This window comes from Neoarthrinium moseri (assembly GCF_022829205.1).
Source record: "Neoarthrinium moseri strain CBS 164.80 chromosome Unknown scaffold3_Wmoseri_CBS_16480, whole genome shotgun sequence".
Lineage (NCBI taxonomy): Eukaryota > Fungi > Ascomycota > Sordariomycetes > Amphisphaeriales > Apiosporaceae > Neoarthrinium > Neoarthrinium moseri.
Window position 1 is genome coordinate 493,207 of NW_026055117.1, and position 17,086 is coordinate 510,292.

Sequence of the window (17,086 nt, forward strand, 5' to 3'; positions counted from 1 at the left end):
ACATTGCCGCAGGCTGGCAAGGCTGGCTCTGGGGACAATGTGTCTCCGGGCCCTTCGGCGTGGGCTAAAATTGCTGTGCAAGAATGTGAAGCAGGAGGCCAAACCCGCGTTGGGGTAGATTGGTGGGGTCCAGAAATGGACTGGACCAACTGCACGCAAGGCGTCGACGATCAGCACATGGAACCCGGCCACCTGTTGTTTCTCACGCATGAGGAGTCGACACTTGCTGGATCTCATACCCTATCGACTGCCTCGAGTTTAGCTTAAGCGTTAAATACTAAAGGTATGATAGGGTGAAGATATCGGAGCCTTGGATGTGACTATATCGGCATCTTGAAACAGGATGAACTCGGCATCACAACCGCTGTCTCCCGCATGTCTATCCCACTGGCAAGATTGCCATCTTTGACCAAGTAAATGAGGAACAATAGGATGATGGGTCCAGGTATTGGAGGAGAGATCATCGTGGCGACTCCTCTTCGAATAGGCCTTCTCATACAGTCCTCCAGGTTGTGCCGCCTTCTGCTTTCCTTAGCTGGGCGTGGAGGCTGAGGAACTGGCAGGGCTCTGCCCAGTCTCGCCCTCCGCAGGTTTTCTTCCGTACACAATGTATCTGGAAACACAAGCATGAGTGACGAGCCGTGAAACCATCTCTCCTATCACCTCGCCTCGGGACTTACACGCCAAAGTACCATGCGTACTTGCGATTCAACAGGTCCTTCTTGCACTCGGCGACCAGGGTCTCGACCTCGTCGGCGCTGAGGCCCGCAGCCCTAAGGAACGCCCAGCTCAGGCCGCGGAACCCGTTCATCAGGCTGCGCAGTAGGAACCAGCCGGCCTTCTTGCGCCGGGCGTCGGCGGGCCAGGGGGCCATGGGCCACTCGATCTTGTGCTCCTTGACGTCGACGACTAAATCGGAAAAGCGAAACGGTGTAAGTAATCTTTTGTTCGAGTCGTACGACGGGGTGCCCTTGACACAAGTCGTGCTGTTCGGAAAGACGGCGGCATGACTTACACCCTGTTTCTTCCAGCCATTCTTTGTACCGGCTCGGCTTCTTGAAGTCTCGATTCAGGGCGGCGCCTCCGCTGTATGCGTACTGATTCCACCTCTCTATCGCAGTTCCTAGATAACCACAGGCCGTCGTTGAGAAATTACCCAATTTCACAGCAAAGCCCCCAGCTCCAACGCCCCCCGCAAAGAAACTCACCTTCCGCTTTACCATTAAAGTCCAGGATGGGCATGATGGAGTCCTGGAACTCGATCCAGCCGCCCGGGTTGAGGTGCTCGAAGGCGTTGGCCATGACGCGGCGGGGCTCGTCGAAGCAGGTGACCATGAAGCGCAGGTGCACGTAGTCGAAGCGGTTCTGGGGCACGGGGAACAGCCAGATCTCCTCCTCGGCGTCGTCCCGCTGGAAGCTGCAGTTGGAGATGGTCAGGCGCGGCTGGATGGCGCTGAGGTCCGTGCCGATGACCTGCGAGTCGAGATGCTCCTCGGCTGGGTACCAAGGAGAGAGGTGTCAGTTTGTCTCAACGTCTTTGTCCCGGAGCGGAATTCGGTTTTCCAATACATACCAAACTGGATTGCCCACTGTAATACTGGCAGTCAGTAGATGTCTCGTTGGCCAGCATGCAGGGCCGGTGCCATCTGAGCGTGTGCTCTTGGCATGTATTCTCCTGCTCAGAGGTGTGGATGAAACGACCTCGATTCACTCACGATGCCAGTGCCCGTTCCCACATCGAGAACGTACCGCGGCGGTTCTTGGAACGGAGCCAGGGCAAGCTTTCCTCCCAGGAGCAGCCGAAAGCTCACGTGCATGATGTCTAAGCGATCTTGTTCTGCCTATATCCTGGTCAGACCAATGGGGCGACTATTGGGGATTTGGTAGGATTCAACGCACTGCATCATTTGGGAGGTAATATTTCCCCGGCTTGTAGCCATGATATGAGATGCCCGACTCGGCCACCACTGAATCCGTATCGTAGACTGACTGGCCTGAAGAAGGGTTAGCCTCGATATCTTCCTCCTCGGGCTTATCGCTATCGTCTAGTTCCGACATATCCAGATCCCATTGGCCGGGAGAATCGCCATCATCTTCGCGTACATCCGATTTGGTGGTCGGGGCACTCATGGTGGCGGTTTGGAAGGGGGGTTATATAACGTTGGGCTATTTGCTATAATCCTCAGTTGCACGAGGGGGTTCCTTGACCAGTATATTCTTTGGTAAGCGCACATCTCCTGTGCCACGTACTAGTGAGGGGCTTGCTTTGATCCGCGTAAGTTGCGTTCTTTTCGGGCATGCATACATGCCTGCATGATATGATCTGGCGCGCCCACGACCCCCCCTGTCGTGGCTTCAGATCCCAGCAAGTCGGCCGTAGTGCCCGCACAAGTGTATACGGAGTTTCGGCAATAAAATGGGTCGGTCCGAGATTCTCATGACGCAAATATGCAATGATCATTTTTTGACCTTGATCGTGCCTCTGGATATGATATGCAATCTTGTCATAGACGTTGTGTAGTTATGCGCGGGATAATCAGGAGATTTATCGTCAAAGAAGACGTAGTCTCGTGGTGAACCGATGATCAAGCTTGATGATATTTCAACATGGTCACTTGAAACCTCTCAAGCCAGAAACTTATTGCTAGCTAATAGCCACCATCAACTTTTCAATTTAGCAGAATCCTGGGACAACAGTCTGAACATGGCGCTTCCAGAGCAAAGATATCTCACTGTCTCCTAACCTCCCTAGACCTCGCGAACCTCTCGGAATGGCTGCTGTATATGCCTAGATGTTGTCGACCATATCTTAACCCATGGCGGACCAAATACAAGCGAATTCTCATAATCAATCTGCTCTCGTCTGTTTAAAGATTAGCCACGTATGGCTTGCAGCGTTCGCTTCAATAATCACCTACAACAGTAATACCCGGCATCCCATCACTATTCGCCCGTTAATCATAAGCAGAGTAGTACTAGGAAGTTACGTACTTCGGCTGCAATATCTCCTGTATTTTTGTGCAGTTATTATTCCTGTTTCATAGAGTTAGCTAAGACCTGGCCGGAGCTGCTGGGCCAAATACCGCGGTGCCGACGATGTGGTTTCTTTTGCGCGTTTCTTACTACCTGTATCTCTAATCTCTACGGTCAGCTTCGAAACTACTGGCGTCGACAAGTAGCTCACTCTGGTAGCAGATGCTTCTGAGGTTTCTCTGAGCTTCCTTTCCTGTTTTATGCGATTGGTAAGTAGGATACCGGATTTGAGAAATTGCTCACCGCCCGGTGCGCTCTCCAGCGCTTTGCACGTTACCCATCGTTCTAGAAATGTTCAATAGAAGGCAAGTCTGGGTTGAGTAATCACAACTACTGAGTAAGAGTGTTGTATGAAACATACTACAATCGACGACGCCCTCTTTATAGTCCAAAAGGATTTTACCAACCACGCCGGAACGTGTTGGACCCCAGTCTTGAACGCCCTCTCAGACCGGCCCCGAGAGTATTTGGGCAGGTGATCATATCAATACGTTGGAATTGGCCGGAATAAGTGCAGATTATTGGATTCACGGTGGAGCGGTGTTACGCAGGACTGTGCTGCTCCTCATTGAATCCCAGAATGTGCCAAAGGTATGTGATCATCTGACGGACTTGAGATTCATGGCACGGAACGAGTGTCATGTTTCCCCAACCAGTTCTTTGTCTTGTGTGCGCTGGGGCTTTTTCAATTCGGAGCAAACAGGAAAGGTGTTGGCTCACGTCTTTGTCCTCAGCATGTTGGCTGTTTTCTGCCATACGCCCCCAATCCAACGACATGCTGGATGTTCACCGCTGGCATTGGATGTCATCTGTGCTCGATTGAGTGAAGTACACGTCTATATGATGGGGTATATTCTGACACAATAACCTACAGAGGAGGTGAGAACAATTCCGACAAACCACCAGAAATCTACAGGGTACACCGCCGTATATCAAAGCGCTCGGGAAAGCCCAAACCAAAACGCCGAGAACCATGCTATTATATTGTCAATGCCCCTCGGCACTCAGGGCCACCACCACCGACTCTTCTTGGGCGCGACCTGGTTCGCCTTCATCATATTGATGCGTCGCAGTTGCTCCCGGTTCCGCGGGTCGAGCAGGCCGGCGTGGCCCTCGTCCTGGAACCAGTGATATCCCGACTCCAGACTGCGGCGGTCAGTGCCCTGCATCTTGACCCGCTGGACTCTGTGCAGCTTCTTCAGGCCGTAGAGGCAGACCCAGATGGACATGATGATTGAAACGCCAGTGACAGCGCCCATGCCCCAGTTCGTCTCCTCGATGAAATTCTCCAAGTTCATTCCGTAAAGACCAGCAATGAATGTCCCCATGGCCAGGCCCAGTGTTCCGACACTAAACTTTAAATCAAGCAGCATAAGCGCGTTTCGATTCGCGTCCAGGATCGCGCGAATGCTAGGACGGGTATTAGTTCGGGATATCCCATGATATACAGGCAGATAGAATGTCAACTTACATTTCCTCGGTACTTCGAATACCGGACAATAAGTTGCCGGCTTCCTCGACGATTTCGTCGCAGAACTTTTGGTAGGATTCCAGGAGCAACTCAACCTCGGTATGGTCGTCCAGGGCACGGTGAAGATCGTGGGTTTTCTCGGTCAGGTACATGGCAGCCAAGTCATCGTCGGCCTCGAGCAGGTCTTCAATGGCATCGCGCACCAGCCTGGCCTTCTGCTCAAAGGTGCTAACTCTCTTGAACAAGACGAGCAGGACTCGCAGCTTGTGCCGGTCGATGTCGTCCTCCAGCTCGCTCAGGATGCGAAGGACTGGTGCGCGGACAGTTTCGAAATCAGCTTCGAGCTCTTGTGTCACCGACTGGAGGACGACTTCAAGGGCACGGAACTCGTAGGGGAGACCCCCGTTTGCCGCAGGAATCTTTTGCTTCAGCTTGTGTTGCAGCTCGTACATGAAGGACGATTGCGCGTGCGAACTCCGCGAGCCGTAGACGTCGAAGAGGAGAACCCGGTGGTGGTTTATGAGGACCCTCAGGTGGAGCAGGTTCAGCAGGATAGCTCTCTCGCGAACGAGGATGTGTGGAAGATTGGACGAATCGATCTTGCGCAAGTCTCGAGGCAACAGTCCAAACTGGGGCAAAGTTAGCTGGCTGTTAGACAATTCTGTGTGTAGTTGCTCTTACCCTGGCAATGAGCTCAGTCTTCTTGAACTCGCCGTCTACCAGGACAGCGTTGCCGCTCTCGTCGACCTCGGTGCAGCGCAGCCGGGGTTCCAGCGCAGCCTGCTGGGCCCGCTGCCTCCTGGTGTTGAACATGGAGTTGTTGTCGTGATCTTCGTCGGACTCGGGAAGATCATCTGGCTTCAGCTCCTTGGGCCCCTTCCTGGGCCGCGCGCCCCAGAGCCTCTCCTGCCACGTAGGCGTGCATGGCGAGTCGGTAGATGCGCATCGAGCGCCGAGGGCCGAGGGAATGGAGGCTAGTTGCTTGCTCCGCAGAGACCTGGCGGAACCCGAGGGGCGTTTCGAAAAGAAGGACCCGAAGTCGATCATGCCAGACTGCAGCTGAGTGCCATGGCCGGGAGTGCGCCTACAAGAGGCGATGGGTAGTTGTCTTTTGGCAGCGCAAAGGGCTCGGCACGGCGGCTGTACGTGGTTTGGGCTGAAGAAGCTCATGTTCTCGGACTGGGAGCGCAGGAAGCGGAGGAGCCCCAGGGAGGGCACGGGCGGGCGTGCGGAGGCCATCTTGATCATGGATCAAAGACTGTTGGGCCACGGCTTCGGTGCATCAGCTAATTCGGTATCGTGGCTTCACATCGGCAACCATGTTGTAGTCGACGGGGAGGACGGAGTAGAGCGCATGTCGTCACACGGTCCCCTGTCTCCAAAAATTTCCAGCTCAGGTGCAGCTAATCTAGCGGTTCGCGCTAAGCTTTTTGGCTGGCAGGCTCGAGGCCTCCCCGGCCTGGACCAATCATGTCTCGCGCGCGACAGGTCATCCTAGCAGCTGCACGGCGGTATACTATGTACTTGCACATCTCACGTAGGCTAATGACACAGTCCTGTGAGGGTCATGAGAGTGCTGTACATGGATGATCAGATGATGAGGGCGCTCTGATGTCCGGCCTTCTTGTCTGTCTGCATCACATACGATACAAACTCCGTACGTGTACGCATGGTGTAAAAGGTCTCTGTTGAATGGTCCGGTGGATTGTGGGTCTGTTCTGCCAATTGCAGATCCACAGAATCTGCGTTCGCTCGATAGTAACCTTGCCTGCTCCCCCTTGGGCGATACTTCAACACGACCGCCATGTAGTGAGCAGGATACCGCCGATGCTCAGTATTGCTGCAGTTCGACTGTTTGCCATGCGCTTGGGATTTTGAAGATGATTCATCCTGGCAGAGGGGTGCGAGGAGGACTATCATCATGGAGCTGACGCCTATCAGAATACCTGGCAAGCGCCGGCGGAAGGGCGAGCCACCGCTGGTCTTCAACGTGGCGCCTCGTAAAGACAAAGTGAAGGAAAAGAAGACCAAAAACCGCAAGGTCGTCAAGCCGAAAGCTTCCTATCTGGAGAAGGAGCTGCCCCTCGAGATCATGGAACGCATCTTCTGGGCGAGCGAGAACGTCAATTTTCCGCGATCAGGTCCTCGTGTAGGCCATCTTCTGTCAGGGGAACCGACTCGGCGCGAAACTTTTCTTCGAGCATTCGCTCCCACGTGGGAAGTCTGGTTCGGTGTCTTCAGGGACAGTCACACTGTTCTTAGGAGCTACCATGGCTGGCAAGACGATGTCGCACGCTTTGGAGGAAATCCAGACTTTCAGGTGAGCACGGTCCGCAATGGTAACAAGAGCGCCTCGCTTACAATCTCTTAGTCGGCACTACTGCAGTATTCCTGGGTCGGCATCTCCTTCATCTTGGACTGTATGGATTCGTGGATCCAGAGATACGCAAGGAGCCGATTCTTTCAGCAACGGAAACTCTGGGGTGATCCAGACACAGAACACAAAATTGAGGACGACAGTGGAGGCGTGGACAATTATAGGTCGGCCAGGGAGTATTTCCAACACGACTATGATGCCTTCTGCTCAAAGATAGGCGCCGAGCTTCCACCTGTGAACGATGAGACAAGCTGGGTTGAGGTTCATCGCGACACGCAAATTCCAGATGGCCTCTTGACGGGCCCGTGGGACGAGGCTGCCGTGCAGAAGCTCTTCTGGCTTGTGCGTGCCGGCGCGCGTTTATCGCCCGACCAAACCTGGGAAACCACGCTTGAGGGGTATCAGAATGCTATGGCCAGCGAGACGGAACCCCCGAGCGGCAACCTTAACCTGCCAGTCATACGCCTACTATTCATGCTGGGCGGCAATCACTGGCCGGAGCATGCTGCCAAGTCAGAGCTTTCACGACTTCACAAGCGAGAGAAGTCTCTGCGGAATGCATGCAGCGCCGATGTCTACCAGAAGTATGCGGTTGTTGCATCAATGATGGTGCAGCGTTACTCAACATCGGACACGAGGGGCTAAGACATTATGATATTTGCGAGAAGAGAGGTAGCCCGCAAAGTCTCGGGAAGGGAAGACTGCACTGATATCCCGTTAGCCGATTCACTTCTGGCAGCAGCTTCCCGTGCATATCGAAGTCAACGAATAAGGGGCAGCTCTACATGCCTGTCTTCCTGCTTGACTTCATATGTGCTCGGAGGCCATCACGATCCATGCATCGTGGCCTGTCCCAAGGGTCAACAGCTACATCTCCACTAAGGTTTACTTATTTCGCTACACTCACCCATTGCCCAACACGAAGTCCCAGAGCAGATTGCATCATTCACGTTCTATATTCAGCAGCATTTTCTCCTCCCTCAACATCCAGTTCCAGAGCAGAATTTGGGCGCACGAACCTCTACGAAACCATCATACCTTCCCAGCATGGCTCCACAGTACCCGCCGGCCCATCTCCTAGGTCTCCCCTCTGAGCTGCGGCAGATAATCTACAAACTGTATCTGCCCGTGGACCTAAAGTCAATTCCAACATGGGGTTATGCCAAACAGGAGCTCAAACACCAGTTGCGCCATCACTCTGGCAAGCTCCCGGCACTCGCGATAACCTGCAAAAGCGCCTACCGCGAGATGAGGCCGTTGATGCTCAATGATGCTACAGCCGTGTTCACCACCCACTACGGTGCTGGAGTCGATGCGATTGGGCTGCACGTGTATGGGCCCTTACGGTTGAAGGAGCTGCGGAAGCTCACCATCGTGACCCTGATGGGCACGCCTGAAACTCAGTACCCGCCCCGTCGCAAGCGCCGTCCCAGAAGGAAGAACTATCCCCACTGGATACAGTTCCTCTCCAAGATGCTGCACGAAACAAAGGTTTTGGAGGAGATAACCGTTGACTGGAATTCCGAGTTGAGGCAGAAAGACGACTACACAGCCATGGAGAAGATCCGTGACTTCTTCCATGCGCTGGTGCTAGATGCGCGGAATAGTCTGGACTTGCCCAGAGCGTCGAAGGAATATGCGTTAGATCAGTGGTTCCCGGACACCCTTGTCAAAATTCCCAAGGCCAAAGTAAAGAAGATCACATTGCTGGGCACATACCCAAGAATATGGCCTCAGGTCCTGTCCAAGAAGGCCCCCGGGACCGAAATTGTTGCCCTCTGACCCTTGATCAGTACTGGAAGCTCTGAACGGGATCGAACGTTGCATTACGCATTGGTAAATATAGCGATCATAGATATATACAAGCGACTTTGAATTACCCCTTCAGCGACTCTCATGCTTGATCTCCTCAGCTGGCCAGCTCTCCAAGGCGGGTGGGAGATAGAACTGGCCAAACTTTTTCAGGAAAGCCGGGTGCTGGCTGATCAGAACCTCCGCTCGCGTGAACGCGTCATGGCGGCTCGCAACCCCGTTCTGGTAGTCCCTGAGTATGTCCACAGCTTGGTGACAGGTTGGCCATGAGTCCCCGAATGCCGCGCGCATCAGGTTTCTGTAAGCTATACAGTCCTGATCGTCTTCGTCTGAAGAAGGATGGGCTTCTGGGCTGGGTATGGTGGACTGCTCGTCGGTCAACGTCGACTCCAGTTGTTGCAAGGTCTCGAGCCGGTCGATGACACCGTTCTCCATGTCTTCGACCACGTCTTCCAGATGTCCCCGGACTACGTCCGGCCCCAGCTCGCCGATGTTCGGGGCAGGGTGCGTATAACTAGCTCCGCATTCGATTAGGAGCAATTTCACGAAGCCTCTTGTCAGCGACGGATACTCGCACAGCAGCACGTCCATACGTTCAATGAGGTCATGTGGCGACAGCTTGCCTGCATTGAACAGGCTCAGCAGATCGACTACCTGGCGGTACGTCAGGGGTTCGTCAATCAGAGACAGTTTCACCGAATCCAAGTAGATCAGAGCAGGTCTCAGTCGGGGATCTTTATTCTCCATCGTAATGGCCCCAGGCTGCGCTGCCGACCGCTTAGAGTTCACCCAGGCCCAAGGGGCGCTCAGGTCGTGGGAATAGCGGACGTTCTTGAACGAGGTCGAGATCGTCTTGGTGGTTGGCCACTCGGGTACCCGCGGCTTCAGTAGCAATGGCCCGACCTGTTGAGGGTCGTTCAGCTCCTCGGCAATATTCCTGTTGCATACCATGCCCAACTCGACAGGCGACTGCCGCCTCTTGCTTGTTTGATTGAACCACGTTCCACATGTCCAGCTGAGCTCTTGTCAGTAATGGAGAACTGCAGAGTGTCCTATACTTACCACACATAGCCTCCACGGGGCTCTGGGTCTGCCCGCTCGCTAGCACATTGCGGCATCGGGCACCGTGTTGCAGCCGTGGCAAAGCTGAGCGTCTGCGGAATCACCACGACCATGGTTATCGAGCTGCCGGGCCGCAGAGCAGTTCCGCAAGACAGGGTCTTTTCTGAGCCCTCAGCGTAAAAGAGCTCGTAATCTCCGTTCGACACTTCGACGGACCCGGGCCCGCGGAGGAATCGGGTCGATATGATGGCTCTCAAGATGTCGAGATCGTACTCCGAGGGAACTGGTAACTTGCGACCCAGTGCGTCTTCCAGCATAGCCGGTGCTTGAAAGAAGGACCATTTTGTATCCGGCGCTATGAGCACGTTCGCACGTATCTCCTGAAGCAAGTTGTACATCTGCTGCGAGTATGTGCTGGGCCCTTGTTAGTCTAGGTTTACCGGAAGCCGTTGAGTCTTACCATATCTTAGCAACTGTTGTCGCAATAGAAGCCAAGGAAGACCGAATGTCGTGGCTGAGTACGCCGAGAAGTCGCCCTAGGACAGAACTAGCATTTTCGATGCAATCAATTTGAGAGAGTAGGCTCTGGTGAAGCCGTGAAGAGGTATGCCTTGCTTCATCAAGACTTTCCTTAATCATGTCCCGGGTGGCCGCGGTTTCGTTGGCGATGAAGTCCATCTTCTCAAACCCGTGCTCAGCCAGCATTACGTTGATCGTCCCAATGTGCACGCTGAGATAGCTCCTGAACTTCATGACCTCGTCCTTTTCCCAGAGCGCGAATTGCACCTTCCTGCCTGCGCTCCGGATATCCTCCAGTTTCGAAGACTGGCCGAGGGACCTCTGGTACTTCTGGAGCTTCTGCAAGAAGGTCTCAAGCGGACGCCGGCAGCTCAAGGCGGCACACCTGATGGAGTCCAGCTGTGGTGATCGCTGGCTTGCCTCCATGGTTTCCAGCCGATGGAGAGCTTGCTCGAGGCATTCTAGCTCGCAGGTCAGGAGCTGAAAATCGGACCGGGAACCGCCTACTTCGTGTAGACAAGAAATGGTGCTTGCAACCAATTTGCCGATGGCGATGCAGTCGCCGACCGAGAAACCGAATGCCATGGACGAATTTACGGAAGAGCTATTGAATAAGTGGAGCTTGCTATAGGGGAACCCACAATTGTGTAGATCGATGGAACATATGTGATGCACATTGGTGCTTTGATTATTTGCTCTGCTCTATAAGACAGGTATACGTCATTTCCCGAAACACGACGCTGACCCCGATACGGCAGCCTTTTCGGATCGTTGTAAGATCGTCTCTCCGCAGCGACCCCAAGAACAGCCTGCAGAGGCATCTCGAACGCAACATTGCCTGTCAAGCGAACCATAATTGTGACTGCATGTAGGGCGCGAATCATCGAGAAGAAAACGAAGCCCGCATCTCCTCTTGCATACGTGGATGACGAAACAACTGCAATTGTAGGCCATCATTCGCCAGCCTCTCAATGCAGATGCAAGGGAGATCCGATATGTCTCTGGTACCTTGAAATATTGGTTGCCTCTCCCCGCCAACATTGCTCAGTGAGCTTATTGGTTTACTTGGGAGGGCTTGTACGACGAACTTTCGGTGTTAGGCCAATGTTCTAGGAGCCTGTGACTGATGCTGGTTCTGCGTCTGCAGAGTATTTGTCAGTCTTACCTTCAGCAGGCTACTCGAAAAAATCTACACCGAAAGTACGTAGGTCAACCGGTCTGGACAGTCAAAATGCTGAGCCACTAGCCATCCTCCACGGCGTTGCGAAGCGTTCTCGTAGAACACAATCGATCTGTAGAGATTGGACCAATCCTTTCTGCCGGACCTTGTACACTGCATCTTGGGGTTCTCACTAGTTTACTGTCTAGGCCGAGCTGAGCAGCTGGTCTGCGCCATGAATATTTCCCATAATTGTGCTGTAAGAGGGGGGTTTTGTTATCTTGATCAAAGCAAGCTCGTATCGCTATCCGATTTCCGCGCTATGCCGTACTATAAAAGTTTTTTAAGTATTCGCTTTCCCTTGGGCTGTGTTCCCTATTGTAAATCCATGCTGGCAAATTCAGGCTAACTCCGACCATTTTGTGTATGCAACCCAACATAGCAAATCGAAAGTATTATCACATCAAGTATGGAATCTTTGGCCAAGTCGCGACACACTATTCCACACGAATAATGACCCTCCACCCAAGGGCGCCGGCCTCGCGAATCGCACAAGCCAGACAACCTCGCCTACGGCGACTGATCAATGCGTTCCAGCCCCTCTCAGCACAAATGGCACGGACAAGTATCTCCAGGTCCGATCCAAACTGCCTTCTTCGAGTTGGTAGTCTCATCTTAGAATCAGGACTTGGCGGGTCGATTCTTGAAATTTTGCTGCCAACCGAGGTGCTGGTATTAGGTCGCTCTCCTGAGTCCCTTGGTGGAGTGGGGAGCTGTAGTTGGACTGCGGTTGGTTCCAGCCCAAAGGAGGATGAAATCGAGCTCATTCGAGAAAGGGAAGCCATCTCAGGTGACCGTGGTGGTGCAAAGCCCGTGATACAGTCTATGACAAGTACACGAGCGGTCTTCGAGATCGACGACGACGACCCATTGTTATTTGTTGAAGTTGACGGACTCTTTCCAAGAAGCTCTTCAAGTGAGGCATCTGGCCTTTTGAGAAGGTTGGCCAGATGTACTGTCTTGTACGTGTAGTATTTGTGCAGTGGGTGTCCTGATCCAGTTAGTTGGGTCGCGCTCGACAACACGCAAAAACGCACCTGTGATGTGGGCTGCACTGGATGACTTTCCCATCCAGTCATTCCCTGCGACATCAATTTGTTGAATGGTAGGGCTCGTTGGAGACTTGAAATATTTAACATAGCTAGAAGGAGCACACGGATGTGCAGTGACGAAGTAAACGTCTTGAGCCAAGGACACATTGAAGGTTTGATCCTGCTCAACCCCATCATGTGTCATCGTGAAGGCCATGGATGGAGAATAGGTTTCGATGACAGTTGCATTGCTGTGTTCCGAGAAAGGAGTAAAGTCCCTCTCTAAAGCCGGCGTGGACACGGCGCTGTGGGCAATGGGAAGAAGGTTTAAGGAATTGAGGTCAATCCTGATGTTGGATGGCGGTGGCTCGGAGTGGTTATTCTCATGAGGAATAATGAAGTCGGCCGGGAGCACATTCGCAGAATCAGCATCACCCAACACATCTGACTCGCGCTCGATGATTGTCTTCCCCCACAAACGGGCCTTCTTGCCAGTTTGTGCTACATCATCTTGATATGATTAGCAGATGACAGTTTTCGGACGGCTCGATACGTACCTGCGATCTCAGCGACGTCGATATTGACCCATCCATCCTCTAACGCCTTGGGAATAACGTCGGCAGATATCCAACCCATACACTCTGCAGAACCCCGACCAGCGGCCAGCACTCGCCCTACAATACATGCAGTACTCCAGAAGCTCTTCCCACTGAAAACGAAACCGCCGCAGAGGTTTGCCATAGGGCCAAGTTTTGCCATAGCCTCTTGGTCGTTTTCGAGCAGAGTAGACATTAGAAAGTGGGATAGCCCTTCCCCAGGCAAAACCAAACCAGAAACGTAGGACTTAGATAACCAGCCGGAAGGGTGCAATGCGGCATCGATCTTGCGTCTTCTCGATGCTTTTCTTTGTAGCTCGGCGGGCTTCCTGTCTCCACCAAAGTATGAAGATCGCCGAGTATCGCTTGTCAGTAACGGGGTGTTGATGGGCGTAGCCTGCGCAATGGTTGGGGCGTTGATCGATACACGAGTGATGTAAGATTCAATCTCAGGCCAACGCAGCTTTCGAGCAAATTGAGTCAATCCAAAAACCTGCCTCTCGACATATCTCCCCTGTATTGCGTATTGGTACTCTGAGTGTCCATGATGTAGATGGTGCGCGTGGTCGACATGGTGAGATCCATGCATGTGATCATGCTTTAGAGTCATTTTGCTCGCCAAGGACGTGAGCCAACCCTTTGGCGTGGATGTCCCTGAAGAGGGAGCCTCGGTCTTGTTGATCACGATGTTCTCAAGCCACGAACGGGCGAGCAGGAGTGACCACCGTACCGACAGATTTGCTTCCTTCTCAAACCTATGTATCTCGGATGCTCGAAGATTTGCAGCGCCAAACTCGTCTCCGTCAGTGATGGCATCAAGTCGTATAAGAAGCTCGCAAGATAGCAGGATCTGCAGAAGTAGCCAATATCTCTCTTCACTTCGGTCATAGTCGTCGATCCCTTCGTTAATTGATGAGCCGTCTTCGACTTCGTCGTCCAGGGGAAACCCCCACAGAATCTGGCCTAGCCGAATCCTCCATTCCACTCTTGAGAAATCGACCCAGGCATTTGGTGCCGCCAATACCTTGACCAATGCATAAATCTGTACAGGCAGACTATACGGGTCATTGCGATCAATTATCCTGGTCGGAGGGTGCAACACTTTCTGGAACAGTTCGTTATGAAGTTCATGAGTGTTCAGTTGCTTCTTGCTGCAACCAGCCTGATACCGACCCTCACAGACCAGGAGTTGCTCCATAATCGCTCCGTCATCTAGTTGCCGCAGCCCGTCCTTGGACGTGATGAGCTTTTGGCGCTGCTCTATGACAACATGAGATTTCGATCCCAGACTATCAAAGCCATACTGCTCTTCTTGGAGAGCATCTGCCACGGAAATCTCAAGTGCCGCTTGGTAGCCCATCGTTCCCTTCTCTAGACCTTGCATGCTGAGCATGTTCGGCCGCTCCATGGCCTTGACATTGAAATGAGGGCCCTTCCGGCTGGACGGCGTGCTGGCTGACAAGGGATCACGCTGGATGAGCCTTGGAGCTGTAGTAACGCAGCCCCAAGCGTCATCTTCAATCTGGGTATGATCCGTCAAGTCCCGGATGCGCAAGTCCTCATCCCAGGGGAAGGCGACGGACGGGTGTGGAGCCCCGGTACCGTGTCCAAGCGAGCGGGCAAAGTACTGCGGAGCTCCCGAGAACAACTTCTCAATCTCGGCTTCACTCAAACTTGCCATGATGCGGTCCAACTTCAACACTGGTTTCCTAGGCTGTCCATCGACTTTGTCTACCGTCCCCGGAAGAGGCGGAGAAGGCAGAGGCTTGTTAGAATTGATGGTGGGCCTCAGGGAGTCAACTGTTTCTGAATCTCGCCGAGGAGTGGGTATCTGCCGGTGAAGCTGTCAGTATGGACCCCTCTGTCCATGGCTCCCGGGACGGGACGTTCAACACATGTGCCGAGACAGGGGAAATTCTCTCAATGCACAAATAAAGAGACTGCAGGTACAGTCCGTAGACGACCAACAATTGAGAAGTTCTGCAACGAATCGTTCGAGGTCATGAGACGGTGTCCCCTCACTTGAGTTGGGGCACCGGGGCATCGGGGCATCGGACCAGCTGCAAGGTCTCAGCGTACAGATGACAGGCAGCTGCCTTTAACAAATGGCGCCCACTGAGCTTTACTTACCGTGTTATTCGTCACTCCTCCCCTCTGCTGAGCATCTCTCGCTCGTCGAATCAAGCTCTTCAGGAGCTCGCGCTTCGATTGCCGGCTCTCAAGTTGCGCGTCGTTCTTGCCGGTCTTTGGGGACGACGTTCTCTCTTTCGCCTCATCAAGAAACTCTCGAGCTGAACGCTTCAGTGCTGATAGGGACTGCATGCTGGCGTCCCTCCCCATTTCTTTACCACGCAGATCAAGACTGCACTACTCCTGCAGCTGCATCCGGAAGAACTCAATTACTCGACGAGTAGCCTAGTTGACCGTAAAACATGGACGAAGGACCGGAGACTGAAGTTTGAATGACGATCATCACTCATCGGCAAGTTTGGACGGAATCAAGCTTGACTAAAATACCAGCCTCAAAGGACGGGGCTTTGGGCCGACACAATAGTTCCAAGAGATACAAGGGCTGAGGCAGTCTCGTTCATCAAGTCGATAAGTCGCTGGAAATGGATTGTATTGGAAGGGCATCAGCTGCAAGTAATGGCGCCGTTCCAGAGCAAGCCAACTGCGACGGAAAAAAGCAGGTTTACCAAGCTGGCATCGTTGTCAGCCGTCCTTCATCCGCCTAATCAGCAAGGTCAAGCAGCATATGACTGGTCTGCGTTGTTCGCACCAAAAGCTGCAGGTCAAGCAAGTTGGGCGGCACCACGCTTGCCACGGAGAGGGCTGCCTTGCAAGGTGTAGTCTCCTAGGCGTGGGATTATATACAGCCTCGGAACCACCCACAATCGCTGCAGCAGACATGGTCCTTGGTGTGTTTCAAATAACCTCCGGCACCTAGATATGAACGGGACCGTAAATGGCGTCGTTTTCTAGGCTCGGTAAGTAGTCCTCGAACCCGGCAATTACAACGGCTTGGGTATTAAAATCGCCAGCCCAATCCATGGACAGGCTAGAATCCGGTGCCAGTCATGTATACCGACGTTCTGCAGTCGCACACCTGAAGTGGGTAAGTTCTTCAAGGAAGAGGAGAGCAGAATCGAAGGACCGTAAATTGAGTCGACATTTCGCGATAGCAGACCAGGCCGGCCACACCCATCGCTTGAGGCCGACTACCATTAGCGGCCGTTCCAACGCGTGTCGCTCGATGTGGTGCATTTCCCAGCAGCGCGTCCCACACCCGAAAGCATGAACACTTGGCCCAAAGAACCGGTTTTTCCTGGCATCGCGACTGCGATGCCTGCATTAGCCGCGAAATCCATGACCTCAGGTTTCCTTGGCGCTCATCCAAGTCCAACACTACGGTATGTACTGAATTCCGTGTATGGTCGTTGGTAGTCTCTACCAAGTACTTTTCAATTCTGTATCCTACGCAAGAGACTCATGCGCATTCACATGCAAGCACAAGCAGCATGTGAGACCGCTTTGAAGCATCTCATAATCCTGCACTTGTTCCGAGAGCACATGGCTACGTACTTACGCGATCTTCGCCCAAATTTATAGCAAATAGAAAGTCTACAGATATACCCATTCCAATGTGGACTAGGACATCACAAAATACTACGTGTAGTTCTTTCATATAACCCCAATGTGACCCTGGACCCAGAACTGAGGTTTCCGTTCTCTCGGTTATCTCTGCTTCATCTATCCGTGGACCGGCTGAATCCCTACTCAGCCCTCGAAATCTCGGGTGTACAAAACGTCAACTTTGCATAAAACAGAACTTGTGCCTACCGTGCCGTCCCTCATCTATGCTGACCAGGGTGTTCACGAGAAGTCGCTCGGAATACTCCTATCTCAGTTCTTCAACAACTTAATCCAATTGACAGCGGCGGATTGACAATCATTATGGTGTTTCCG

At 53.0% G+C, this 17,086-nt stretch overlaps 6 protein-coding genes across 6 annotated transcripts; 2 read left to right on the plus strand and 4 right to left on the minus strand.

The window, feature by feature from the left end:
• Window positions 1-531: 531 nt before the first annotated feature.
• Window positions 532-2,130, minus strand: JN550_001530 (uncharacterized protein; the record flags this gene model as incomplete). Its single annotated transcript, XM_049312724.1, has 7 exons — window positions 532-613; window positions 681-909; window positions 1,016-1,123; window positions 1,209-1,496; window positions 1,574-1,589; window positions 1,716-1,841; window positions 1,900-2,130. 7 exons carry the CDS (start codon window positions 2,128-2,130, stop codon window positions 532-534), a joined length of 1,080 nt encoding a protein of 359 aa, XP_049176381.1.
• A 1,907-nt stretch (window positions 2,131-4,037) lies between these two features.
• JN550_001531 (uncharacterized protein) lies at window positions 4,038-5,743 on the minus strand (the record flags this gene model as incomplete). Its single annotated transcript, XM_049312725.1, has 3 exons — window positions 4,038-4,443; window positions 4,505-5,133; window positions 5,186-5,743. 3 exons carry the CDS (start codon window positions 5,741-5,743, stop codon window positions 4,038-4,040), a joined length of 1,593 nt encoding a protein of 530 aa, XP_049176382.1.
• Window positions 5,744-6,425: 682 nt separating this feature from the next.
• JN550_001532 (uncharacterized protein) lies at window positions 6,426-7,526 on the plus strand (the record flags this gene model as incomplete). Its single annotated transcript, XM_049312727.1, has 2 exons — window positions 6,426-6,824; window positions 6,876-7,526. 2 exons carry the CDS (start codon window positions 6,426-6,428, stop codon window positions 7,524-7,526), a joined length of 1,050 nt encoding a protein of 349 aa, XP_049176383.1.
• A 402-nt stretch (window positions 7,527-7,928) lies between these two features.
• On the plus strand, window positions 7,929-8,663 carry JN550_001533 (uncharacterized protein; the record flags this gene model as incomplete). The annotated part of the gene is made up of 1 exon (XM_049312728.1): window positions 7,929-8,663. One exon carries the CDS (start codon window positions 7,929-7,931, stop codon window positions 8,661-8,663), a length of 735 nt encoding a protein of 244 aa, XP_049176384.1.
• Window positions 8,664-8,765: 102 nt separating this feature from the next.
• JN550_001534 (uncharacterized protein) lies at window positions 8,766-10,859 on the minus strand (the record flags this gene model as incomplete). The annotated part of the gene is made up of 3 exons (XM_049312729.1): window positions 8,766-9,675; window positions 9,819-10,169; window positions 10,216-10,859. The coding sequence occupies 3 exons, from the start codon at window positions 10,857-10,859 to the stop codon at window positions 8,766-8,768; spliced, it is 1,905 nt and encodes a 634-aa protein (XP_049176385.1).
• A 1,071-nt stretch (window positions 10,860-11,930) lies between these two features.
• On the minus strand, window positions 11,931-15,442 carry JN550_001535 (uncharacterized protein; the record flags this gene model as incomplete). Its single annotated transcript, XM_049312730.1, has 4 exons — window positions 11,931-12,484; window positions 12,531-13,034; window positions 13,082-14,951; window positions 15,251-15,442. 4 exons carry the CDS (start codon window positions 15,440-15,442, stop codon window positions 11,931-11,933), a joined length of 3,120 nt encoding a protein of 1,039 aa, XP_049176386.1.
• Between the last annotated feature and the right edge of the window lie 1,644 nt (window positions 15,443-17,086).